Raw genomic sequence first — 27,778 nt, forward strand, 5'->3', positions numbered from 1 at the left:
CCCCTTCTCTACCTTCCCCTCCTCCACCTCCTTCTCCCTCCTTCCTTCCCCCTCTTCATCCTCCTCCTTCTCTTGTTTTTCTTCTTCCTTCTTCTCTTTGATTTTCTGTCTCCCATTACCTCTCTTCCTCTTCTCCTTCTCTTTTCTCTCTCGGCCTTTCTCTCCCTTCCTCCATCTCTGTTTCTGTCTCTCCCTCCTTCTTCCTGCTCCTCTTCTCTCTTTCTCTCTCTGACCCTCTCTCCTTTCCCTTTCCTCCTCCTTCCCTCTCTCCCTCCTTCTCTTCCTCCCCTCCTCCCCCTCCCCCCTCCCCTTCTCTACCTTCCCCTCCTCCACCTCCTTCTCCCTCCTTCCTTCCCCCTCTTCCTCTTCCTCCTTCTTCTTGTTCTTCTTCCTCCTTCTTCTTTTTGCTTTTTTGTCTCCCCTTACCTCTCTTCCTCTTCTCCTTCTCTTTTCTCTCTCAGCCTTTCTCTCTCTTCCTCTGTCTGTTTCTCCCTCCTTCCTCCTGCTCCTCTTCTCTCTTTCTCTCTCTGACCCTCTCCTCTCCTTTCCCCTTCCTCCTCCTTCCCTCCTCCCCCTCCCTCTCTTCCTTCCCTCCTCCTCCTCCTCTTCCTCCTTCTTCTTGTTCTTCTTCCTTCTTCTCTTTGCTTTTTTGTCTCCCCTTACCTCTCTTCCTCTTCTCCTTCTCTTTTTTCTCTCAGCCTTTCTCTCTCTTCCTCTATCTCTGTCTCTGTTTCTCCCTCCTTCCTCCTGCTCTTCTCTCTTTCTCTCTCTGACCCTCTCCTCTCCTTTCCCCTTCCTCCTCCTTCCCTCCTCCTCCTCCCTCTCTTCCTTCCCTCCTCCTCCTCCTCTTCCTCCTTCTTCTTGTTTTTCTTCTTCCTTCTTCTCTTTACTTTTTTTTCTCCCCTTACCTCTCTTCTTCTTCTCCTTCTCTTTTCTCTCTCAGCCTTTCTCTCTCTTCCTCTATCTCTGTCTCTGTCTCTCCCTCCTTCCTCCTGCTCCTCTTCTCTCTGGCTCTCTTTCTCTCTCTGACCCTCTCCTCTCCTTTCCCCTCCCTCCTCCTTTCCTCTCCTCTCCTTTCCCTCTCCCTCTTCATCTTTCCCTCTCCTCTTCCTTTCCCAGTCCTTCTCCTTCCCCCTTCTCCTTCTCCCTCTTCTTCTCCTTCTCTCTTCCTTTCTCTGTCTCTCTCTGACTCTGTCTGTTTGTCTCTCTCTTTTCCCCTCCTTTCCTCTCTTTCTCTCCCTCCCTCAATATAAATCTATTGCCTGTTTCTCTCCTTTGTGAATTGCCATTATTTCTGATATCAAACATCTGCTGAGTCCTCAATGGAATGAAAGCTCGAGGGCAGGAATGGCAGCCTTTTTTGCCTTTCCTAGAACCTTTGTTGAATTGCTTGAGTGGTGTTCCTATGGGCCTCCAAGAATCCAGGATGTCTGACTGTCATTGAGCAGCAGCAACTCAGGCTCCCTCCATTGTAATAAAAATGCCCATTGACTAGCAGATTCACTGTGGTGGTGGCAGTGAGTCAGCCTCTGGGCAGCCTCAGCTTTTTAACTTAATCTGGAAACCAGAATTAAGCAAATGTTTCACAAGAGACTTTCACTTAAAAGAATAAAGTGGCTCTGGATCAGAAAAAGGAGAAGTGGGTCTATTTAAGTTTCCTCCAGTTTTCACTTAATTCCTCAAAGTGGAGGAAGAATCTCACTGATTTCCTACCTCCAAATTGATTTCTACATCTCCAGATGTCTATGTGTGACTTTCTTGGCCATCAAATAAGCATGAATAGGTCATCTTCCTTACATGTGATCCATCTGGAACTGTGTTTGTACCTACCATAACCCCGCAAGGCCCTGTACCTCTCCTCACTTCTTCCTTTAAATAAATAATCCACCCCATTGGGTTAGAGCCAAAGAGAACCCCCCTAAGGAAGGTCTAAGCCAAAGCCTCTGCCTTTGAGAAGTATTAGAACCTAGAAATGGAAGACCAGGGATGTCACCTCCATCTGGGAAATTGAGCTTTGGGCTTTCAGAGTCATTTGCTATTGGATAAAACTGCCAATGTTTAAAATAAAATGTGGGGAGAAGTAAGAACCTGTACCTACTGCTCTTCCCAGCATTGTCAGCATTCAGGCCCTTTAGAGGGTCCAGGCCCATCCAATGAAGGCCTAAAACAAAAATCAGAGACCTGCCTTGGGGGGAAGGGAAGTGTCATCGAGATGGGAACAGATGTTCAGTTCAGGCCCAGTTGGTCCCATTATCTTCTCCCCACCTCCAATGGGTTCAGTCAGGAGTGAGCAGGTCCATTTGGTTTAGGATTTGGGGGGTTTCCCATGGGAAGATGGGAAAGGAAGCACTAGAAAAGATTCTTAGGCTAGTAAGATTGAGAGCTAAAAGTCCCTTAGGGATCATCTAGTCTAACCCCCTCATTTTGCTGATGGGGAAACTGAGGCTCAGAGTGACAAAGTGATTTGCCCAGGGTCACATAACCAGGAAGGAGCAGAGTCAGGTCTTAAATCCTGGCCCCTGTCTCTGAATCAAGGACTCTATATTATACCAAAGTGTTTCCTGGGGGGATTCCCTTACCAGGATCAGGGACATCTCCCTGGGAAAAAATCTGGCCAGGGACCCAGTAATAGAGTATTGGATCAGGATGTGATGGACTGGGGCTAGGAATATCCCCCTCCTCAAGGCCTGCCCCTAAGCTCTGCCAGCAAGTTCAAAAGGAAAGGAGGGGGAATCAGGGGCAAAACTGTAGGGTTGGCAGAAGAGGTAACAGTAGGAAGGAGCCCAGGGCTAAGAGGGCTGGGCCTCTGGAAGATCCCAGGATGAAGGGGACCCATAGAAGGGGTACTGTACACCACAGCCAAGGCCTAGGAATCCCTGGGGAGAGGGAGAGCAGAGGTGGCCAGAGGCTCCAGGGAGGGGAGGTGGAAAGGCTCTGAGGTGGGAGAAACCTGGGGTAAAAAGTGTGGGAAATTGGAAGACTGTGGGGAGAAGAATGTCCAGGGCCAGGACAATTAGAAACAGGGTGGCTCTGAGGAGGGGGATGCCCTGGGCATGGGGTTAGGACCCAGAAGTGCCCTGGAGAGGGTGGAGGGGAGGACTTAGGTATAGGAAGTTAGGATACAGAGATGCCTTGGACAGAGGGTTTAGGACCCCAGAGACAGGGAAGCCCAGGGTGGGACACAGGGACCCCAGAAACAAAAAGGCCCAGGGTAGGATATAGGGACAGAGGGGTTTAGGACCCCAGGGAGAGGGAAGCCCAGGCTAGGACACAGGGATGCCCTGGACAGAGGGGTTAGAACCCCAGAGTCCCTGGGAAGGGGGAGGGCCAGAACAGGCCCCCCCTTACTTCTGCATGTCACATTGCAGCAGAAGCACAATGGATGGATCACTCTTGGCAGCCTCCTTGAATTCCTCCAGGGTGATCTGGTCGTCCTTATCCTGATCCATCTTGGTGAAGATCTTGTCCACACGCTGCTGAGGGGTCAGCCCATCCTGGTTCATGCGCATCATGATTACCGTACCTACCATCTTGTAGATAGCCTGGAGAAACAGGAGAGCAGTGAGCCCTGGCCTTTCAGGGAGGGGGCGAGACGTCACTCAAGGCATCTGGATCAGCCCCTCATGGCCATGCTGTCCAGCCTCCTGGACAAGGCCCTTGGATTCCCTGAGATTACCCTTCTCACTATCTGACCTCTGACCTCTAACCTCTCCGGTCATCCAGACTCCTAGATTTCACTACTTCCCCCTGATATCTGACCCCATGACCTAGGGCTTCAGGGTCACATCACCTAAAAACTGGCCAAAAGAACCAGGGATGTTTAGCTTTCATGGAGCAAAGGGACTAGCCTTGTTCTTGATTTAAGAGGGCAGAACTCGCAGTAATATGCAAAAGTTGAAAAGACACAAATTCAGGCTTGACATAAGGTAAAAGTTCCTAATGATTAGGGCTGTCCAAAATCAGAATGGGCTGCCCCTGGAAAGAGACACTGGAGGTCTGTGAGCAGAGACTCAGTGACCACAGGTCAAGCACGTCATAGTGGGAATTCCTCATTCAGAGATGGATTGGAGCAGGAGGCCACAGATCCTTTCCAACTCTACCATTCTGTGACTTTACTAACTACTCTGACCTCTGATCTAGAACCAAACTGATCTCTGAGCTCTCCAAGTTTCACCATCCTGATCTGACCTGCAACATGACCTCTAAAATCTGACCCACTATGACCCCCGTTTCCCCAATACTCAATGCTCCTTGCTTTAATCTTTGTTCCCCAAATCTTCCTACCCCTGACCTCTCTAAATTGGCCTTTCTTCTCTGACCACCCCAGCCAAGGGCGGGCTCATTCTTTGACCTCCAAACATGACTTCTCTTTGGCCCCTCAGTTTCTCTCTTGCTTCCCCGCTCCAACCCACGGCCCCTCCAAATATCCTATTCGGATGCCTGATGCCCCCCTCCCCGCCAGCACCTCAATGATCTCCAGCATCTCCAGGCGGGTGATGCGTCCATCTCCATCCAGGTCATACATCTCAAAAGCCCAGTTGAGCTTCTGCTCAAAGCTGCCCCGAGAGGTGACAGACAGAGCACAGATGAACTCCCGGAAGTCGATGGTCCCGTCCCCGTTCTTGTCAAAGGTGCGGAAGGCATGCTGGGCAAACTTAGAAGCATCCCCATATGGGAAAAACTGGATGGAGAAGAGAGAGAAAGAGGTGGGGGTGGGGGAGGAAGGAAGAAGGAAGAAATGGCAGGACCACCAGGATGATTTATATATTATAATATAATCGGGCCCGATATAATATAAATCATTATAGCAATAACATTGTAAAGATGAACAACTTTGATGAAAGACTCAAGAATTCTGATCATCGTAAAGGGCAGCCATGATTCTAGACCAAGGAGGAAAGAACCCACCCCTGAAAGACTGGCGATGGATGTAGGGAGCAGAACGAGTTAGTGAGATGTTTGTGGGTGACCAATAAAGGAATCTGTTTTGTTTGAATATGCATATTTGTTACAAGGGATTTGTTTTTGTTTTTTCTTTAGGGCTCGGGAGAGATAATAGATTCTGTTCATTGAAAAAATATAAAATAAGTTTTTAAAAACTGAAATCCAGGGTCCTGGTGGGAGCAATCTGAAACTAAAAGTCCAGGTGCCAGCAGAAGTTCCCTTCCTCTTTGCCCTCCACCCAACCTCCTAGGGCACAGTGGAGGTAGCAAGACTACCTCCACTTCCAAGGCAGGGAAAGGAATGCTGCATTGGAATCAGGATGGATCTTGGCTCAGAGGAGAAGGGGGAGAGTAGAGAGGGCCTTCCTTTCAGATTCCATAGGTATACGGCACTGGGGATTTAGACTTTGCCCCAGCTGACTTTGTACTGACTCCATCTGTGGCCCAGGAGCCAGGCAAGGAGAGGTGGAAAGGAAGGAGAGAGGAGGCTTACCTTGACATAGAGCTGCTGAAACTCCTCCAGGTTGAGGATGCCACTGGGACAGTCCTTCAGGAAGCCCTTGTACCATTGCTTCAGCTCCTGTTCGCTGAACTCCGTACTCTGCACAAGGTCCTCCAGCACCTCTGGGGCCAGCTTGCTGTTTCCTTTCCCCATGGCCCAACCTTTGGGCACAGAGGCAGAGAGAGAGCTCAGGCTCTGCCTTGGCAAAGCAGAACTCCTTCCTTGGGGATGTCATCGAGTCCCCTCAGCCCTTGTGCATCCCGAATCACCTCCTTCCCCAGGCTGGGCCCTGGGACTCCCCCCCAACTTTCCTCCAAGTTCTTTCTTACCACAAAAGGTGCTACTGACAATAATTGTGTCTCTATGGGGTCTTTTCCTTTTTTACTCCCTTTACTCCCTATACTCAGGAGCAACATTTCTGATATAGTATAGCACAGTGTCGTTACTTTTTGGATACAGATCCAAGTCCTTTTCCTGAATGGTTGTACTAATTCACAACTTCATTAACAATGTATCAGTGAACCTATCTTTCCACAGTCCCTCCAACATTTGCCATTTTCATCTTTTGCTATCTTTGCCCATTTGAAAGGCCCGATGTAATATCTTAGAGTTGTTTTAAAATTCCCTCCTTTCCCTGCCTTTTTTTTTTTTTTTTTTTGGAGGCTGGGGTTAAGTGACTTGCCCAGGGTCACACAGCTAGGAGGTGTTAAGTGTCTGAGACCAGATTTGAACTCTGTCCACTGCGCCACCTAACTGCCCCTCTTCCCTGCTCTTTAATGTCTCAGAATCTTACTTTCCTCATCTGAAAAATAGGAAAAATCATGATTGTACTATCTACCTCTCAAAGCAGTAGTAAACTTTAACTTAAAAGTGTTAGAGAAAGATTGTCTGTTTAGAGGTAGTAAGGTGGTACAAAGGAGAGAGCTCTGAGTTCAGAATTGGAAACATTCAGCTTCAGACATTTACTGCCTGTGTCACAACTGGGCAAGTTGTTCAATGTTTGCCTCAGTTTTTTAAACTGTAAAATGGGGTTAACAATGGCATCTACCTCCCAGGGCTATTGTGAGTCTCCAATGAGACACTACTTGTAAAATGCTTAGCACATATCAATGCTTATACCTTACCAATCCCCTCCTTGAAAAAATCATTTCCTCTCTAGGGGAGTCTTTCTCTTTACATAAAAAAATTAGCATAGTGATGTCTGAACTGTATTGTGTTTTAATCTCAGCTCTATTCTTTGCTGTGTGACTTAGGGGTCTAACCTCTCTGTTCCACAGCTTTCTCCTCTGGACAAGGTGACCTCTAAGCACCTTCCCCCAGAAGTCTCTGATTCAAGATGGCAGAGTGAACTGATTCACTTGAGTTTTCCCCGCCAATTCCTCTAATTTAATTTGAAAATCTCTGATTCTCTGATAAAATACTTTCTGTCCCTTTAAAAAATATTTTTCTCTGTCTTACTGACCTGGAATGGCTTCCAGCCTGAGATCAGTGATGGAATCCGTGTCTATGGTCCAAAGACCAGCCTAGCTAAGAACACCATCATCGGGGTGGAGGGGGTTCTGAGTTCTATAGGTTCTATATGTCAGTCCTGATAAGCTTGTTGTTGTTCAGTTGTGGCAGACTCTTTGTGACCCCATTTGGGGTTTCCCTTGGCAGTGATCCTAGAGTGCTTTGCCAGGGATGAGTAGAACAGTGTTAAATGGCTTTCCCAGTATCCCCCAACTAGTGACCATCTGAGACTGGATTTGAATTCAGGTGATCCTAACTCTAGTCTCTGTGCTGTGCCACCTAGCTGCCTGAATAACATGTTATTCTTGAAGACTTTCACCCAGACAAGATTACACCTTCTTTAAGAAGCACTGGGGTCAGAGATTAAGGAGCAGAGACTTTAGCTGGTCAAGCAAATGATGACCAAACAAGGAATGAAAAAGGGAAGTGGTTTGCCCAAAGCCACACAGGTAGTAATCGGCAGAGCCAAATATTACTATTGCTGCTGCTGTTATCCCTTCTTCTGGGGGGCCCATCTTCTTCAGGCAGCCTCCCGTGCTCACTCTCCCCAGAAGACATTCAATGTCAGAGTTCAGAGATTTCACAGCTGGAAAGGGTCGTGGAGGTCATCGAGGCTGCCTCCCCTCATTTTCCCATAGATTTATGGATTTAGAGCTAGAATGGATCATAGAGGTCAATGAGTCCAACCAGTTCATTTTACAGATGAGGAAACCGAGGGCAGAGAGATCCTACAGATTATAGGTTTCTGAGGCAGAATTCAAACTCAGGTCTCCCTGACTCCATCCATTACAGCACACCTGCTCTACTAGGAGGAAAGCTAAGGAAGCTAGAGGGGAGGGATTGGCCCAAGGTCTTATAGGCAAAGAGATTTGATTTCTTGACCATCACAATGGTGTCCTTTCCACCACAGCTCTAGCCAGTTGTTCTGTCCCTGTCGGAGTCCATCTAGATGGAGATCTTCCCGAGGGCAGAGCCTGGGTCTCACCCATCCCCATGTCCTCAGCCCAAGCAGTACAACCAAGTCCCCTACATAGGGCAGAGACTGAGTAAATAGACCCCAGGGAGTGGATAAATTTTTTAGCAGTCTATGAGTCCTCCTCCAACTGGTGGCAAGGGAGGCTCACATCCCCATGAGTTCAGTAGCACCTACCTGAGGGCCCTCCCCCATCTGTGGGAGTCCTCTGACAATACAGGGTACCGGGGAATCTGACAGGGGAGTACAGAATCGGGGGTGCATAACCCGACATAGCCACCAGAGGGAGACAGAGATACCCCCAAGAAACAGGCATTTAGCTATGGGGTGAGGAAGTGATGGGGTGAGAGGTAGGAGAGGGGGACCCCTGGGAATTATCAAAGGGTTTGTGGGAAGCACTCGGGGTGGATACAGTGCTGAAGAATCAGTGAAGTGTATGGAAAGGGCAGTGGGAAATGTTGGGGATCAGTGAATTGTGTTGGGGCAGTGGGGATGTTGGGGGTCAGAGGGAAAAGGCTGGAGAGTATAAGGGTCAATAATGAGGAAGATTGGGGCAGAGGGGCTGTTGGGGATCAAGGAAGGGTATTAGGGACTATGGGAAGAATATTGAGAGGCAGGGGTGGTATTTGGGGTCATTAAAGTAGGTTAAGGCAATGGGGAGCACTGGGGCTCAGTGAGAGGGGGTGGAAGTTGAGGAACAGTAGAAATGTTTAAGGGAAGCCCAGTTGACCACTGAGAGGTTCCTTATCATCAGGAGCGATCCTTTTACCCTTCACAATATCTGAGGAATAGAGAGGGCACAGAGAGGGGAGCTAATGTACACTCACAGGAACATAGAATTATAGGATTTAGATCTTCCATTTTATAGATCTATAAACTGAGGCCAAAGAAGGAGAGGAATTTATTCAACACCCAATAATGAATTAATAGCTCCTCTGAGAGAGTCCTTGCTCAGCCAATGGAGTTGAGGGGGAGGGGGGGCAGGATGTGGGGACCTTGGAGAGAGGATTGTTTTTGGACCAGGCTAGTCCCCGGTCTTGTTTTAGCTGCAGAAAACCTAGAAGGCAGATTTTGAATGGTTGGAGACAGTTCTGTATCTGGCTTATACTTGTGTAACAGCTTCAGGGCCTCAGCTTCCCCAGAAGCATTTCAAATTGAGAGTCGCTCCCTCCCTCCCTCCCTTCCTTCCTCCCTCCCTCCCTCCCTCCCTCCCTCCTTCTCTTCCTTCCTTCCTTCCTTCCTTCCTTCCTTCCTTCCTTCCTTCCTTCCTTCCTTCCTTCCTTCCTTCCTTCCTTCCTTCCTTCCTTCCTTCCTTCCTTCTTTCCTTCCCTCCCTCCCTTCCCTCCTTCCTTCTTTTCCTAGGCTTCTGGGAAGATGGAGGAGCTGTGGGGGTGGTGTGGGGAGCCTCCTGGCACTTGTTATCACAAGAGTGTGATGAATTCTCTCTGGGGAATGATTTTGGGGTAGTTTCCTGGGAGACTGGTTTTCAGGAGAAGGTGCTAGTAGGGGGTGGGGGAGACTGAGAATAATTGGCTCCCATTTCTGTTTCCTTCATGGCAAGTCGGGGTCTGGGTATCCAAAAAGGGGGATGTTGTTATTCAGGGAATTTGACCTGAAGGCCACTTTTGAGAGTTGTGCCCAGGATGCATCTGTGTAGGGATTTAAGTGTTTCCCAGAAACCAAGGAGTCTGCACAAAACCACTTCTACTCCCTCAAGGGCCAAAGAGGCTAAGGAAGCTGAACTTGCCTTTGGATAGAAGGAATGAGATCGGACACAGTGGAAATACTGTGGATGTATATTCAGAAGGCCCAGGTTCAAATTCCAGAACTACAGTTTAGTAATTGGGTGACTTTGGGCAACTGGGCCCTAAAAGCCTCTGAATGTTACAATGTGGGCCTCAGTGACTCTCATTTTTCTTTTCTGGAAAACAGGCCTAACCAATCCTTGTCCCAGGGTGAGAATTCATCAGTATTCTGATAAGAAGTGCCAGAAAAGTGTGCACTCTCTCTCTTTCTGTCTCTCTCTTTCTCTAATTTTTTCCTCTCTTTTTCTGTCTGTCTCTCTTTGTCTCTCTCTGCCTTTCTATTTCTCTCTCTATCTCTTTGCCTCTGTCTCCCCCCAAAATCTCCTCTCCTCCTAAGTTTCCTGTTGAGGATACCACTATCCTCTTAGACTCATCTGATTGTCATTCTTGATCCCCCCTCTCTCCCTCTCTCTCTTTCCCTCCCTCTCTCTGTCTCTGTCTCTCCATAGTAAAGCACTATAGAAAAAGCATCTTTTTCTTGCTTCTTTAAAAGTCTAAAAAGAACTGTAGCAACTGGAAGGGGTGGATGGGCAGTACTAAAGGCAGGTCTGGGCAGGAAGGAAACAGGACTTTCGAGTTTTTGCTAGTACTTACCTAGTCTGTGTCCAGGGTATCCGGGGCGTGAGTTCACACAAGCTGGGGGCAGGGAGAAAGGGGAGCTCATGAGTGCCAGGGGCTCCTTTCCCATCTGGGTTGTGGAATCTTTCCCATCTGCTTCCTCCCACTGCAAGACTCTGGCTTGGCTCTCTGTGTGTGCACACTGAGCCTGAGGGCCACAGATCCCATGGACGTGGATGGATATTATTGTGGGGGAGCATCCATGAATATCTGTGTATCCATGTGTGAACGTGTGTTCATGTGCATTGTAAAGGCACGTCCCAGTGCGTCTGTGTGTAAATGTATATGGATCTGAACCTGTACATAGCTATATCTCTAACTGCAGAGCCAGGAAAACCTGGGGTCAAGTCCCCGCTGTGACCTGTACTAGCTGTCTGACCCAGTGCTCAGGACTTAGCACAGTCCCCAAAAGCATAGTAGGTATTTCATAGATGCCTGTTGACTGATCACCAACAATTAATTATTTAACATGCTAAGACTCCAAATTACTGAGATGGTTCCAATCTGTATTGATTACAGGATATTTCCTCACCTGGAAGTTCCCTCTATCAAAGATATCACAGGTCCATGCCTTACCCCTATCACTATACCTTTGTGTATGTGTATAAAACACAATATTATATATGCACAAATGCACACACACACACACACTATATATATATATATATATATATATATATATATATATATATATATATATATATCTTCCAACTGCTGCATTTCAGCCTCCCTTTATCTCTTGATCAGCTTGCCTTTATTAAACACTTTCTATGTGCCAAATGAGAAGTTAAAAGAAAAAGGCAGTTCCTGCCTTCAGGGAGCTTACATTCTAATGGGGCAGAAAAGGCCAAGGTCTCCCATTGCATCCAGGGCCATCTTCAGGATCTCTATCTGGCCACTGGACCCAGATGGCTCTGGAGAAAAAAGTGAGGCCGGTGACCTGGCACAGCCCCACTTAAATCCAATTCACCTGTATGTCATGGTGTCACCTCCCCAATGTTACAATCATCTTCGAGAATCAAGGATAAACAACAGCACTATCTCCTAGAATTTCTTATGTGCTTCTGAACTCTGCTCCATGATATCTTCCCTGATGCCTCTCTGGTTGCTGGAGCCTTCTCCATTCAAATTCTCCTTGCACCTGACAGGTGAACTGACCAGCAGTGTGTGAGCTCCTTGAGGGCAGACTTGGGTTCCTTTTGGTTTTTCTTTTGTACCTGTAGTCCTAGGCACAGTTCTGGACCCCTGCTACATGCCTGTGAATGAATGTGCTTGAATATAACACGTATAATCACATATGTTCAAATGCAAAAAGGTGCGCATGTGTGTGAGTGTGTCTTGCTTCTGTGTGCCCACAGATGCCCAGGATGTACATTTGTGTGCTTGAGTGTATATGAATGAAAGGGGATGTGCCAGTGCATGAGAGTGGGGCCGATAGATGTGTTTGGAGGTGCATAAATAGACAAGGGGCTCACATGTGTTGTCTCTATGAATAGCTATGAGAACATTTGTGTGCCCTGTGTGGGGTGCTTAGGCATCTGTTTACATTGTGTGTCTATAAATATATATATTCGTGTGCATATTCAGCCTTAAACATTCAGTATAACTATGAATATAGGATTCCTTCTATCTCTGTCTCTGTCGCTCTATCTCTGTTTTTGTGTCTCTGTCTCTCTTGGTCTCTCAGTCTCTCAGTTTCGCTAGGTCTCTCTCTCTCTCTCTCTCTCTCTCTCTCTCTCTCTCTCTCTCTCTCTCTGTGTGTGTGTGTGTGTGTGTGTGTGTGTGTGTGTGTGTGTGTGTATGTGTGTGTGTGTCTCTCTCTCTTTCTCTTTCTCTCTCTCTGTGTCTCTCTCTCCCTCATCCTCTCCTTCTTTCCCTCTCCGCCCCCTCTGCCTCTGTCTCTGTCTTTCTCAGTCTCTATCCTTCTCTGTCTCTCTCTCACACTCTTTCTCTCTTTTCTCTGTCTTTCTATCTCTGCCAATTCCATCTCATAAATACAACTCCCACCCATCCCTTCGTTATTTTCATAGCTTCTGACACGGTATAGGTTCTCATTAGCATCTGCCCAGATGACCCTAAAAGACCCTTTTGCTTCTCCACATCTTCCCCTCCAATCCATCCTTCATTCTTATCCATAAATAGACCAGTCAGTCAAACATTTATTAAGCATCTCCTATCTATCAGACACTTAATTAAATGTTGGTCCATGTAATTTCTCTGCTCTTAAGTCTTCAATGGCTCCCTATTGCTAACCAATTAGTCAACACTCTTCTGCATGCATTCACAGACCTCTATCACCATTCTATCCTTCCAATATTATCTCATATTATTCATCTCTATTCTTGTTATATTCCAGCTGGACTTATCTACTTTTTGTTTCCTGACTATGCCCTGAGTTACCCGCTCTGTGTTTTTACTGACACAATTTCCTCTACTGATCATACCCTCCATCCCTCTTTTCATATGTTGAATTCTTATTCATTAATTTTGTTACTTCCTTCAGGAAGCTTTCCCTGATCTTTAGATTGGCAAATTCCTTCTCCTTGAGATCTCCACAGTCCTTTATTTGTACTTCTGGATGCACTGTAACACACTCACCATGTAACACAGCTGCTCTACATGCGCACGTGTGTATGTGCATGAACGACTCACCAGAACCTCTCATCTTTCATACTTGGAGTTCCTGCTCTGAGCCTGGACCAACCTCTTCAGATTTTCCCCACTGTCACCTCATGACCATGACCATTTCCACATTCCCAATGCCTCCAGTCCTGTATCACAAGTTTCTTCTCCCTCCCATCATCTTTGGTGGCCTGAGCATGTCCCTGCCTCTTAGTCCTAGGACTAAAAAACTGGGCAAGATTCAGGGGACATGGGTTCAGATCTCAGTCACTACCTTGCTGTGTGTCATTGAGACTGTCATGTAGTTTCTCTAGCCCCTATGAGGACCACATGATCACTCAGGTCCCTTACAGTTCTAATATTTCATGTTCTCAAGACTCTTCTAAGCTCCAGATCTCCTGCCCTGCTCTTGAAACAATGAGTAACATAATTATGAGATAGACAGGACCCCAGAGATAATACCATCTAACCCCCACCTTCATCCCAAATAAACATTCATACAGACTCTGCTTGAGGACTTTCAGTGATGGGGAAGGAAGCAGTGAGCTTTTCAATAACTGGAGTGATCAGAAAGGTTTCCTTCAGATAGAGCCAAAGTTCTGGTTCAGGGTCCTCAGACATTTATTGGATGTTTGGACTGTATATCCCATCATTGCTTCAAGTTTCAACTTAACCATGACCAGGATTACCATATTCTGATTTCTCTACCCATGTTCCCAGGTTTCAAACTTTAAAGTCATCTTCCATGATCCCCCCTCCTTCACCACTTAAATACGACCCTCTGTTTTTGAAATCCCTCTCTCTTTTTTTGAGTCAATGGGGGTTAAATGTCCAGGGTCATACAGATATTATTAAGTGTCTGAGGCCAGATTTGAACTCAGGACCTCTTGACTTCAGGATCAGTGCCCTAAACATGGGCCATCTAGGTACCCTGATATCTATCTTGAATGTTCCTTCTCTCCCATTCCCATAGACACCATTTGAATCCAGGTCTTCTCTTCTTCTCCTCCCCTACTTGTGCCTTCCCAGCTTCAGCCTTTCCGTCTCTCATTCCTTCCACATATGATTCTAAATGAACTTCCTCAATGCCCAGCTTTTATCATATCACTCTTATACTTGGGACCCTTTGATGATCCCTTAGTATTCAACAAAATCCAGAGTCTGACTTCCCCACTCTACTTCCCATGTTTCCTCCAGGCACGTGAACCCTCCACCCTAGCTCTTTTCCCCTTTTTAGCCCAGACACATGCCATTGTTATTTCCACTTCCCCCATCTTCTTCCAGTCCTTGCCAAATTGTCCCTCACCTCCTTCCCAGTTTCTTTCCTCCTTTTAAAGGTACAGCTCAAATCCCATCTTTTCTGTGAAGCTTTTGCATATTACTCTAGTTTGCAGAGATTTTTTCCTTCCTTCCTTTCTTCCCTTCCTTTCTTCCTTCCTTCCTCCCTCCTTCTCTCCCACTTTCCCTCCCTCTCTCCCTCCTTCTTTTCTTTCCTCCCTTTCTCCCTCCTCCTCTGTCTCTTTGTCTCTCTCTCTCTCTCTCTCTCTCTCTCTCTCTCTCTCTCTCTCTCTCTCTCTCTCTCTCTCTCTCTCTCTCTCTCTCTCCTTCAATCAGGGTTAAATGATTTGCCTGGGGTCACACAGATAGTAAGTGTTTGAGGTCACATTTGAACTCAGGTCCTCCTGACTCCAGGCCTGGTACTCTATTCACTATGCCACCTAACTGCCCCAATTTCTCCCTTGTCTAAAGCTCACTGCTCTAGGAGGCAGCTTCAGCCACTTTAGTACTCAGAATCACAAAATCAAAGGCTATTACAAAAGGCAAGCAGGGTGTGATGAATGATGTTGGCCTTGGGATTAAGAAAAATCTGGTGCAAACCCGCTTCCAATGTTCTCCCTGAGTTGGTTTCCTTCACTTTTAAAATGATGATTCTAAGATCTCTCCCAGTTCTAAATCTATGATGCTGTGCTCCTGTGATGCTGGTTCTAAGAGCAAGAAGGAACACAGAATATTAGAGCATAGAATGTCATAGTGAGGAGGGACCTGAGAATGTTTGACCTGGAAAGAATCTTGGAAGGAACTTAAAAACAATGTTAAAACAAGGAAGGAGAATAAAACTTGGATTTCAGAACTGGAAGAGAGCTTCAGAATAAAGACTATCAAATCTGGAGGAAACACAGAATGTCAGAGTTGGGATGGCCCTTAGAACACAGATTATCATAATTGGAGGGAAGCTTGGAACATAGAATGTCAGAGCAGGGAAAGACCTTAGAAATAGAATGTCAGAGCTAAGATGGATCTTAGAACACAGAGTGTTAGAATTTGGAGAGACCTCAGAATGTGGAATATTAAAGCTGGGAGAGATGTCAGAACTGGAAAGGACTTTAAAACACAGAATGTTGAAGCTAAGAGGGACCTTAGAACCAGAATGTCAGAACTAGAAGGAGCCTCCATGAAGCCCCCCATCCTGAAGCTTCCCTCCCTTGACTGAATAATTCACCAGATGTTTTAAAGTTATCTTTTTGGCCCTCCACGTAGATTGGGGTCTCCTCCGAGATCGAGGGCAGATTGTACTTCACATCTCTATCTCTATGGGCAAGCGAGCAAGAGGCACATCTGATACCCTCCCTCCCAAAACTATGTTGGATTTAGGTCATGCAATGGAGAGAACACTTTGGATTTGGAACTAATGAAGTCTGAGTTGGAATCTTGTCCCAGTCACTTTGTAACCATGTGAACCTGTGCAACTCACTTAACCTTTGCCTCAGCTGTCAAATGTGGCGGATGAGAACATCCATCTCCCAGGATGCTATGAGGACCAAATATGACATGGCACAGAAGCTGCAAAGTACCCCATTAATGCATACTGCTACTATTATCAATGACACCTTCTCTCCATGGCCACTGTATTGTTAGAATACAAGTCTGATAAAGGCAGGGGCTGCCCCCTCTTGTCTGTATCACCAGCTCCTGGCCCAAGGCAGACACTTAATAAAAGCTTGCTGATGGATGGATTGAAGGCTGCCCTACCTGGGCTGCCCACGCTATCCCAATCACTCACTCATCCATTCTTCTGGGGAGAGAGAAGGCAGGTACTCAAGTGGAGTCACAGAGTGAGTCAGGGCTGGGCTGGGGGCCAGCACACTCACCTTCTCTCAGCACGCTATGATCCCAGATCTCTCTGAAGCTTCCCACCCATCATCATATTGGGCCACCATGCTTTCTCCCCAGCCCCTCCCCTTCCCCACAGCTGCCTCGCACACCTCTGTTCAGGTTTCATTTTCTATAGAGTCATCCCTAGTAGAAAACTGTGCTGGAAGGCAGGAACTGTCCTGTTTGCCTGTATTGCAACTGTCTATCTCTATTTATTTATGTCTCTATATCTCCATCTATCTATCTCTGTCTCTATCTCTCTCTTTATCTCTCTATTTCCATTTATCTCTTTCTATCTATCTCTATTTGTTTTTATTTGCCTGTGTTGTAGCTATCTGTCTCTATCTCTATCTCTATATCTCCATATATCTCCATCTCTCTATCTCTATATTTACATATATTCTCTTTCTATCTATCTCTATTTGTTTATCTATTTCCATTTATCTCTTTCTACCTCTCTCTCCCCCCTCTTCCTCCTCCTTTCTCTGTCTGTCTGCCTTCTCTCTCTCTCCATCTCTGTCTGTCTGTCTTCTCTCTCTCTCCATCTCTGTCTGTCTGTCTTCTCTCTCTCTCCATCTCTGTCTGTCTATCTGTCTCTCTCACCATTCAGTCATCTTTCTCATTTTAACCCTCCAAGGCTCACAGATCAGCCTCCTGACCTAACCCTCTGCTATATTGGGTAGACTACCCCCTCTTCCTCCCAGGCCTGGGTGGGCTGTGATCCAGAGCAGAGCAGGCAGCCCAGAGTGAGAGAAGGAGGGGGCGATTCCTCACCCTCGCCTAGCTTCAGAGAGAAGCTGGTGCTGAGGAGGTTGCCATAGCAATGGCAGTTTCCTGGTCCAGAGACTGTCTCTCATCTCTCTGCTATGGGCAGTGGGATTCCTGGGGTTGGGAAAGGTTATTGTTCCCTACACACAAACACACACACACACACACACATACACACACACACACACACACACACACAACTGCATCAAGGACTCCTCTCCTCATTAACAATGGAAGGAAATTATATTAAGGGTTGTCCAATTACTCCTCCCCCCACATCAAGAATGTATGAATCAGGGAAAGAAAGAGAAGTTGGGGACAGTGAGGGGGCAGTGAAGAGTCAGAAAGAATGCAGGAGAGGGAATGAGAAAGGCCAATGAGGCTATGGACTCTACACTAGCCCTGAGAAATCTCAGGAATGGAAACCCTGATGCCTAATGCCAGGGGAGAATCCCAGCATAATTGGGCTAAGTAGAATGGCAGCTGGATTTAGAATTAAAGGACTTATGTCTAAAACCCAGCTATACCATGGACTAGCCATGTGATCTTGGGTAAGTCACTTAATTATTTTTGGCCTCAGTTTCCTTAGTTATCAAATAAAGGAATTGAACTAGATAGTCTTGAAGGTCTTTTCCAATTCCAAATTGATGATCAATGGCCTCTTCCCTTTTAACTGCCTATAAAGGATTCCTGGTTCTACTTTGGCCTCAAACTACCTGAGGGTATCTAATGAGATCTCCTTCCTTAGATAATGGATGGGATGTTCACAGATATCTCTAGGTTTCTAGAACCTAGAGTGACATAGTAAAAAGGGAACTTAGAACATAGGGAAAGGACCTTAGAAATAATTTAGTTCAGGGGCAGCTAGGTGGCCCAGTGGGTAGAGCACCAGCCCTGAATTCAGGAGGACCCAAGTTCAAATCTGGTCTCGGACACTTAACACTTCCTAGCTGTGTGACCCTGGGCAACTCCCTTAATCCCAGACTCAGGAAAAAAAAGAGGAAATTAGTTCATATAACATAGAACCTAGAATGTCAGGACTGTAGGAGACATTAGCACATTGAATACTGAATCCTAGAGCTGAAGCTACCTTATAACATAAAATACAAAAGATAAAAACTAGAAGATAATTTATATATTTATATATAAGGGTCTTTGAACTTAGAATGTAAAATTCAGAGCAGGGAGGAATCTTAGAACAAGGAACATTGGCACTAGAAGGAACCATACAGCACAGAATGTCAGAGCTGAAAGAAACATTAGAACGCAGAATGTTGAAGCTTCAAGGGATCATAAACATAGAACATCAGGGTTAGAACATATAATGACAGATTTGGAAAGGACCTTAGAGTTCATTTAGTCCAATCACTTCATTCTGCAAGGGATAAGCCTGAGGTTCAGAAAGGAAAAGGGACTCAAGTCATTAGCAGAGATGAGACTCAAACTCAAATCTCTTGATTTTTCATTTCTGGGCTCTCTCCCTTTCATGTTTTTCTTAAGCTAGAAAGTGACTTGAATGGTCTCCAGCTAGGAGAGGATAATAGTACAAGAAGGAAGGATAGATCTGAGAAGAGAGAGACCAGAAGGACAGTTAAAAGGAAAGCATAGTGTGACTTACTAACCAGGAAAGAGGTGATAAAGCTGAAAGCAGGGGTCAGGCTGTGAGGGCAGACAAGAGGAGATGGATGGAAATCATCTTGCAAGGGAAGACTCAATAGATCTTATTAGATGGGGGACTATACGGGATCATGCAAGAGGCAGAGGGCAAAATCCAAGGAAATATCCTAATTCCCTAGTTGTGGCTCTCAGAGGCAAGAGAGAAGCAGGATGATTAGAGTCTGTAGCTTATGTTTTCTGCCTGGAACCCACTCTTCATCAAAGACTAGGAGCTCAGGGGGTTTAGGCTTGGAAGGTTCCTTAAAGATCACCAAGCTTCCCCCCTTTTACAGATGAGGAAACTGAGGCTCCCACTTATGTGGGAATCATAGTGCTGGATGAAAAATCTCTGGACCACCATTTTACAGATGAAGCTAAAGGAAGGTAAGTGATTTATCCAAGATTATATAAGTAATAAATTAGAGAGGTTGAATTTGAACTCTGATCATCTGACTGACTCAAGATCTGTTCGGACTCCACATCTGCAGTCTAGAATTGCAGCATGCAGCTGCCTGGTGGCTCTCTAGGAGTTAGGGTTTTAAATATGTAGAGATGGGTCATGTTTTAAGGGAGAGTGCTGAACTCAATAAAAGCCCTTGAAGATCCCTCCTGGAAGGCTCTGGTTTCAAAAAGCGTATAGGGAATTCTTGTTCAGGTGTGGTGTTCTGAGTCTCTTCTGGCTCTGAGATAATGTGATGCATGTGGCTGTGTGAGAGTGAGTGTGCAAGTAAACAAGAAGGAGGTACCTTTCTGGTATATGCAGGTTATGTGGGGGTGGGGGTGTGAGGTAGCTATACGGTATCTATATTTGGTATGTTTCAGCATATGGGAAGGGACAGTGTTTGTAGGGTCATGTAGAGACTATGGTGATCTGTGCTTGGTATATATATATATATATGGGGGTGGGATGTGAAGAAGGATGTGCCTTTGTGGGTAGTGTGAGGGATAATGTGGGGCCACAGATGTGTTGAGAAGTCACATGTGCTGTGTGTATAGGTGAGTTGGAGTTTGTGTTTGGTCTGTATGGAACGTGTGTGTGGGATGAGTAAAAGGTGTGTGTTTGGGGGAAAAGTGTGTGGGAGTAGCTGGAGGGGGTGATGTGGGTTGTGCATATTGGAGGTGTGGGTTAGGTGTTGGGTATGGGTGGAGTGGAAGTGGGATGTGTGTGGTGGGGAGGAGACATTTGAGAAGGATATGTATGTGGGGAGCTGTGTGTGTGTGTAGTGGTTATGAGCACCTTTGGTGCAAGGCACCTGGTGGGGGTAAAGCAGAGAGAGAGCTCACGTGGGTGAAAGAGAACCCCTTTCTTTCCCTCCCCTCCAACACTTCACTCTGGGGGCCAAGCCTGCTGTTCCTGCTCAGGGGGACCTTACTGCTGGCTGTAAAGGAGCCACTGGAGTTCCCCTTCTGGAACAATGGGATGGGTCTTGGTGGGAAGACGGGGTGAGTGGGGAACCTGTCCTGAGGCCCTGGCCTGTCCTGAAGCTGAAGGGACCACCGTGGTTCAGCATAGATGGGACAAGACACACTGAGCTTGTTCCTAATTGCCATCTCCTGAGTTAATGAGCTGGGACATAGTGGGCCTGGGAGAGAATGGGGAATTAGGGCAGAGCTCCCTCTGAAAGGAGGGGGAGGGGGTAAGAGGGGATGAAAAAATAAAGGATAGGAGATCAGGGAGAGGGAATAGAGGAGGAGGGGGGAAGGGATTAAGGATAAGGTGATGGAAAACGGTCTGCAGAGAAAGGGGGAGATGAGAGATGAGGGAATGAGGAGTGAGAGAGCGTGAGGAAATGAAGGTATGGGGGCGGGGATGGCAGTGGGCAGCGAGGTAATGGGTGAGGAGGGGGTAAGGAGAAGAGGAACGAGGATGTAAGGCTAGTGAGGGATGGGAGGGGAGAATGTGGGATGAGGAGGAGAGAAGATGAGGGGATGGGGGAGAGAGGATAAGGAGATAGGGAAGAGAAGATGGAAAATAAGAGATGAAGGATGAGAAAATGTGGACGAGGGGATGAGGGCTGGGGGATGAAGGGAAGCGAACGGGGGTTTGGGATTAGGGTTGCGGATTGTGGGAGCTCGGAGCTGGAGGCAGGTTTCCGTACCAGCCGCCAAGGGAAGAGCCAGAGCCGACGGGAGGTGGGAGGTGGGAGGGTACCCTCCCCCCGACTCCGGTCCCCTCCATCCCTGCTGCAGTACCTGGGGGGAGGGTGCTCCTCTTCCTCGCAGCTCTCTGCCGCTGGATCTGCGGATCCTCCCGGGGACAGGCCGCAGGGGGCTCGGGGCCCGGGGGGCAGTGAGGGGGCGGGACGGACGGACAGGCGGGCTGGAGGACTGACTGGAAGCTCCTGGTTCCCCGTCGGGACTGCCTCCGAATCCAGTATATCACTACGGGCCCCTCGGAGGAGACACAGATTTGCATGGACACCGCCCCAAGCATAGCGTCGAGGGTTCTGATTGGCCAAGATGGAGAAGAGTGACAGGAGTGGCCCTCAGGTGGGGTTGGGGAGGCGGGCAGTCAGGGATGGAGAAGCTTGACGAGGTTGGGGCCTTGAAGGCCGCTTCCTTCAGTATTAGGAGTCGGGCCCCATCGGAACCGGAGGAGGACTGGGTTCTGCTGCCCACAGATCCTAGACTCGGTTAGGAAGCGGGGAGATGCCCAGGGAGCTTAGGAGCCAGTGCAAAGTTCGAGGAGCCTTCCCCCCAGTTCTGCCCGCTTACAAGCGGAGAGGCGGTGGGACGGTCTGGAAGAAACGAGTTCCAGTTCTAAGCCGACGCAAACTGGCTCTCAAAGTCGGTCAGGTCCCGTAACCTCAGAGAGCCCCAGCCTCCCAGGCTGTGCAAGGCTGCAGATCGCTTGCCTATGTGCTGGTAAAATCCACAAGCCGCAGCAGGAGGAGGAGGGAGGCTGGGGGGCTGGGGGGCTTCCGTGGGAAGTAGCAGTGATGGGAAGCTGAGAAACGCAGGAGATGAAGGTTCTAATCCTGGCCCAGCCACTAACTCAGCTCCTAACTCCAAGCACAGCCCTGCCACTCCGTGTCCCTCAGTTTCTTCGTCCGCCGAAGGACAGGAGTGAGGCAATGATTTCTAAGTCCCTCTCCAGCTTCTGCCTCCTATGTTCTGGGGGCCTTCCCCTTCGGAGGTTCTAAACTGAAGGGCTGCTGTCCCCTGACGGGATGTAAGTTCTCCCAAGGCACCGAGAGGCATTTAATAAATGCTCCTTGAAGGATTCATTGTATCACCGGGGATCATCTCTGTAGCACATATACTGATTCTGTAGAAACAAAAAGGACATTGGCGGGGTCGGGGGTGGGAGCTCCCAGTCCCTGGAACTGTTCAGACTTCAGATGACTCTGAGCACCAGGGAAATGTCTGCAGGGCAGGGAGTTTGGGCTAGGTGACCTTGGAGGTGCCTTCCAGGCCTAAGATCTGGGCATCTGCGCTTCTGCTGCTGTGGCAAGTTCTCATTTTCAGTGTGTTCATAGCACACCTGTGATAACGTGGATGGGAAAAGCTCTGGTTTCCCAGCCGGGAAGAGTGTGGGAGACCTGGCTTATAGTCCCACCTACACCATACACTTCATTGAAGTATGACTTTGAGTAATCTTTTCCCTTCCTCTGGGCCTGGTTCATTCTCTATAAAAATAAAGGAGGCAGATTACGTCTAGTTCTAACAGTATTCTGTGTTCTAAGGCCCTCCTAGTTCTGACATTCTTCTAAGGCTCCTTCCAGTATTGGTATTCTATGTTCTGAGACCCTCCAACTCTGACATCCTGTATTCTAAGGCTCCTCCTACTTCTGACATTCTGAGTTCTAAAACTCTTCCAGTTCTGGCATTCTGTGTTCTAAGAGCCCTCCAAGTTCTCTCTTTTACATTCAAATGTTCCTTCCAGCTCTGTATTCTATGTTCCAACATCCCTCCTACCTCTAACGTTCTATGTTCTAATGTTCCTTCTAGCTCTGACATTTTGTGTTCTAATGTCCTTCCTAGTTCTGACATTTTGTCTTCTAAGAACCCTTCCAACTCTAAAATTTTAAAGGCCGTCCCAGCTTTTTTATTCCAAAATTCTGTGTTCTAAGATTCCTCCCAGTTCTAACATCTTGTGTTTTAAGGTTCCTCTCAGCTGTGACATCCTGGGTTCTAAAGCCCGCCCCAGATCAGACATTCCATGTCTGACAGTCTGAGTTCCAATAGATTTTCTAACACTGACATTCTATTCTAAGGTCCCTTCCAATATCAAGTCTTTAGGTACCACTTTAGATACTAGGAGCTCCCCGCTTCCTAGCTAAGTCTAAGATCTGGGGCTTAGAGGGGATTTCCCCCTCTGTCAGTGGGGAGCTGGAGAGCCCAGACTAACTACCCCCTCACTCCTATCTGACCTAAGGGCAGCAGCCTCCGCCCAGCTGGTGTGACAACTTTATCTTCCCTCTTTTCCTCACTGGTACTGCAGTCACACTCTCCCCCCCCCCTCATTTTTCCCAGTTAACACACACTCACCTTATTGCCCCAAAGGAGGAGCTGATCTATAGCTTTAAGAAGGGATAGAGATTCAAGGCAACTCCTTCTCAGAAACAACTGAGTTGTTGCTATGGAAACTGCCAGAGCCCAGAGAAATCTCCCAGTGACCTGAAGCCTTAAAGAGGCTGTGTGTTTCTTCTGCTTAGAAAGCCCATGTGTCTGGAGGTGGGAGTGTAGGTGGGGGGGAGAAGGGGGTGCAAAAAGATAGATGGGAAGAAGAAACCACTTCACAATTGCCCTGTATGGTTGGCAGTGCCAGGGTTTTTATCCCATTATCCCAAAAGGGAAAATGGGCTCTGAAGGGGAAGGGTCACACAGGTATGTCAGTCAGAAATCTATCCTGGTCTCTGGATTTCCTGATCCAGAGTTTTTTGCACTGAAGCCCATGTTGCCTCTGGAGAAAGAAGGGATTCAATCAATGTATCTCCTGGGTCCCTTCTTGAAGCAATTGGTGCAGAGGGAAGGACTCAGGGCAGCAGGGCACAGGGAAGGGGGCCTACTACATGCAGGATCAGAGAAAAAGAATTTGGAGAGCCAGAGGAGGCTAGAGGAGTGCGATTTCAGAATAAAGTCTGGTGGTATTAGAAGAATATAGGTTCCAGATTTACAGACTGTCAGAGCTGGAAGGCACCTTAGGAAAAAAACTGGTCTCTCCTGGGACTCAGTTTCCTAATTTAGAAAAGGAGAGGGTTAGCTTTTGGCTCTAGGTCCTTGAGGATGTCTTCTGCTTTATGTCCAGATCTGTAGCAGAGAGCGAGCATTTCTTTATTAGCATCCCTCATCTGTTGCTCTTCAATATCTTGCTTAGAAATCTCCAGTCTTGTCCAGCTTGGGAAGCACTGGGATTTGGGGAGTAGGGATGACTTCAGCTCCTTGCCTAAAGAGCTAGAAAGATGAACAGATGGATGGATGGCATGAAAGGTGGAGAGGAAGGAGCCTCTGGGATTTGTGGAAGGTGCCCGAATGTTTGTGGGTAGAATAGTGGTAGTCACATCCAATCAGTAAGTTGCTAAATATTTATTAAGCACCTACTGTGTGTCAGGCACTGTGCTAAGCCCTAGGGAGACTAAAAAAAGGCAAAATACAGTCTTTGCTTTCAAGGAATTCACAGTTTAATGGGAGAGACAGTATGCAAACAACTATGTACAAATAAACTATGGGCAGGATAAATTGGAGATAATTAAGAGGGAAGCACTAGAATTAAAGGAGAATGGGCAAGGCTTCTTGTAGATGGTGGAATTTTAGCTGGGATTTGAAAGAAAGCCAGGAAGTAAGACATGAGAGAGAGAGCATTTTCGGCACGGGGGATGGCCAGGGAAAATGCCCAGTTGTCATGTATGGAAGGACTCAATAGGGAGATGAGATGTTCCCAGATAAGAAAAGCTTTTCCCTCTTGAGACGGAAGGCAGCCTTTTGGAGATGCCCAGATGCAGCAGGAAAGATCCCCCTTCTTCCTTTCCTTCCTCAGGGGACTGGGGCTTTCAAAGACAGCAAACTGCCCAGACCAGGCTAAGCCCTTCCTTCCTCCTCAGGCCCTAAGGTCATCCATCCTCTCCCCTCCCTCCTCTTCTTCCCCCTCCCAGCACCCAGACGTCTGCATCCTGTCTGTCTCCTCTGGGGGAAGTGCTCGGAATGTTGATACAAGCAGGCCCTGGCGTTTACACTGAGCCCATCTGGAAGGTCTCAGACAGGGCAAGAGCCCCAGCCCAGACACCTGCCCAGAAATTGTAGCCTTGCCTGCACCCCCGGGGGATCTGAGCTTGGAGCCCTGGACTGGGATTCCAGGGAGGCACCCTCAGCAGGGCTGGGGTCCCAGGATTCGACAGGCTCAGATGCCGACAACATTGATGGCAATAACACGGGTTTTAGGCACTGAGAAGGGAGGTAGGAGACACGGTCCCTGCTCTATCTTGAAAGACTCACAGACCGGTCAGGAAGAGATAAGATGCACACACAAAGTGCCATAACACAAAGGAAGGTGATGGATGGGTGCATAAGAGCGGTAGAAACCACGCTCTTTGTGAATTCAAGGTCACACAGGGAGTTAATAGTTCCTTTGGGAGGGAGGGCTCACTTCCCACTGTGGGGATCAAGGAAGGCTTCTGGGATGGGATACATTTGAAGAAGAATTTATTACAGTAATTAGAGATTGAAGGGGTGGGCAGGGACATTCCAGACAGGGACAGGAGGGAGCCTAACTGGGTTTAAGCCACAGCTTCTCCATTAATTTGTTGTGGATTCTTGGGCAAGTGAAAGGGGTGAACATGATGATCTCCAAGGACAATTTATGGCTCTGAGCCTGTACTCTCAGAGTAAGGCTGTAACAAATGCTTATCGACTGCTGGATTAATTCTAGGAACTTTGCCTCTTCTTTGCCTCCCTCTTTGGGTCTCAAGGGGCTGGACATACAGTCACCCTCCCTCATGAGTGGATTCTGAGCTTCAGTTCTAACGGCCCTTGGAGGAATGGAGGCAATAAGGATCTGAGGAACAGAGAATGATGGGTCTAAAGTAGGAAAGGCCACAGTTCAAATCTTGCCTCAGCCATTGACTAACTGTGTGACTCTGGGTGAATCACTTCATCCTGTTTGCCTCAGTTTCCTTATATGTTAAATGCTCTGAAGAAGGAAATAATAAACATTCCAATATCTTTGCTAAGAAAATCCCAATTGGGTTATGAAGAATTGAATATGACTGAAAAGATTCAATAATAACAACAAATACTTGCATTTCTTCTATTCCACAAGATTGTGATGAAAACACTTTGTGATTTAAAAATGATAAATTATGAATGTCAAAGGCAGATTTGGACCCAATTGGATTCAATAAGCTTTTATTAATTGCTTACTGGAATAACTAGGTGGCTCAGTGGATAGAGCCCCAGCCCTGAAGTCAGGAGGACCTGAGTTCAAATCTGGCCTCAAACACAACAATTCCTAGCTGTGTGGCCCTGGGAAAGTCACTTAACCCCAATTGCCTCAGCAAAAAAAAAAAAAAAATTAAAAAAAAATATATATATATATATACATATATATATATATATATATATATAAATTTCCTACTGATGGCAGCTACTATGTTAGGTGCTGGGAATACAAAAATTAAAATGACACATTCTCTGCCTTTTCAACATTTGCATTTTATAGAGAGAGAGATAATTATATCTATCTACAATATAATATAATTACATATGAATATATATATACATATATATATATATACATATATATATATATACATATATATATATATACATATATATATATATATATATATATATATATATATATATATATATATATATATATATATATATATATATATATATATATATATATATATATATATATATATATATATATTAGAGATAAACCTCTAGACCAAACTGCTCATTTTACAAATTGGGAAACTGAAGTCCAAAGATCATATGCCTAGTAAATAGCAGAGCCAAAATTTAAACCTGGATCCTCCCACTCCATGTCCTTCCATTACATCATGCTATCTCTTAATCTCTTTGTGCTTCAATTTCCTCTTCTGGAAAAAAAGGATGTTTCCTAAATTTTATGATCCTTTTCCACTTTTTACAAACTGATCCTCATCCCCCCAACACACTTCTCTTCCCCATAATATCTTCCTTACAAGGGATAAAGAGACAGATTGGTATCATAACATCATAGATTGGGTGTGAGAAGATATTTTAAAGATCCCTTCATTTTACAGATAAGAAAACTGATTAAATGATCTAGTGAAACTCTTGGGGCTGGCAATCAGAATTGTAGATTTATTTCACAGCTAGTGTCTAAAGTTGAATTTGAACTTGGGTCCTTCTGACTCCAGGGCCAGTGTTCTATCCCCTGGACTACCCAGCTGCCCCTAGAATCATAGATTTAGGGGGCAGCTAGGTGGCGCAGTGGATAGAGCACCAGCCTTGAATTCAGGAGGACCAGAGTTCAAATCTAATCTCAGACATTTAACACTTCCTAGCTGTGTGACCCTGGGCAAGTCACTTAACCCCAGCCTCAGGGGAGAAAAAAAAAAAGAATCATAGATTTAGGGCTAAAAATGAACTTAGCAGCAGGTGGTGGCACAATGAATTGAATGCTTTATTCAAGATATCATTGGGAAGTGTGTAAAGCAGAATTTGAACCCAAATCTTCAAGATGAGTTCCATTTTCTATGCATTGTGTTTGATTCCTGGCTTCAAATACAGGGTTCTTTCTATTATATCACTCATTTTCAGAATCCCCATTCCTGGTATCATGTCTGCAGCATGGATTTTTTTTTTTTTTTTTTTTTTTTTTTTTTTTAGCAGATTACAGAATGTTCAGAGAGGTTGAACCCTCTGCAGTATTAACCTATAGACACAACCTATCCTGAAAGGGAATCCCGACTCCTCTACTATTCATCAAATGATCACCACCCTTTGTGTGCTGCAGAAGAGGAAGGAATTGCTTTGGGAGGTGACACACTTCCTCTTAGGGCAATGCTTTCCCACCACCTCCAAAGGCATTCAAACTGTTAACTGTCTCCAACATCAAAACTAAGGCTATCTTTGCTCCTTTCACTCATTGCGTCTAGTTCTGACCTTTGGGGCCCAAACAGAATAATGGGTATCTTTTTTTAATTAAAACTTTTTACTTTCATGGAATATTATTGTTCTGTAAGAAATGACCAGCAGGATGAATACAGAGAGGCTTGGAGAGACTTACATCAACTGA

The 27,778-nt window shown here is 46.4% G+C and overlaps 1 protein-coding gene across 5 annotated transcripts; it reads right to left on the reverse strand.

Moving 5' to 3' along the window:
• Nucleotides 1-638: 638 nt before the first annotated feature.
• Nucleotides 639-20,925, reverse strand: HPCAL4 (hippocalcin like 4). 5 transcript variants are annotated; one of them, XR_012488500.1, is made up of 5 exons: nucleotides 20,743-20,924; nucleotides 5,437-5,606; nucleotides 4,466-4,681; nucleotides 1,191-3,542; nucleotides 639-775 (listed from the first exon to the last, which is right to left on the reverse strand). XR_012488500.1 is itself a non-coding variant. In XM_074305242.1 (5 exons), exons 3-5 carry the CDS (start codon nucleotides 5,596-5,598, stop codon nucleotides 3,345-3,347), a joined length of 576 nt encoding a protein of 191 aa, XP_074161343.1. In that variant the 5' UTR covers nucleotides 5,599-5,606; nucleotides 10,327-10,368; nucleotides 20,743-20,925; the 3' UTR covers nucleotides 891-3,344. The 5 variants fall into 5 exon arrangements, 3 of the variants coding, with proteins under 3 accessions (XP_074161343.1, XP_074161341.1, XP_074161342.1); XR_012488501.1 differs by lacking the exon at nucleotides 639-775 and adding an exon at nucleotides 891-1,031; XM_074305242.1 differs by lacking the exon at nucleotides 639-775 and adding an exon at nucleotides 10,327-10,368 and having other exon boundaries at nucleotides 891-3,542; nucleotides 20,743-20,925.
• Between the last annotated feature and the right edge of the window lie 6,853 nt (nucleotides 20,926-27,778).

The sequence above is a fragment of the Sminthopsis crassicaudata genome, chromosome 3 (genome assembly GCF_048593235.1).
Source record: "Sminthopsis crassicaudata isolate SCR6 chromosome 3, ASM4859323v1, whole genome shotgun sequence".
Classification (NCBI taxonomy): domain Eukaryota; kingdom Metazoa; phylum Chordata; class Mammalia; order Dasyuromorphia; family Dasyuridae; genus Sminthopsis; species Sminthopsis crassicaudata.

Bases quoted from the DNA above. Each gene is read 5' to 3' on its own strand.
- HPCAL4 (XM_074305241.1), bottom strand. From the start codon at position 10,420: ATGGGAAAGGAGCCCCTGGCACTCATGAGCTCCCCTTTCTCCCTGCCC. The intron at 5,607-10,326 runs GTAAGTACTAGC...CTGTGCCCAAAG, and splicing joins ATACCCTGGACACAGACTAG to GTTGGGCCATGGGGAAAGGA. The intron at 4,682-5,436 runs GTAAGCCTCCTC...TTCTCCATCCAG, and splicing joins TTCAGCAGCTCTATGTCAAG to TTTTTCCCATATGGGGATGC.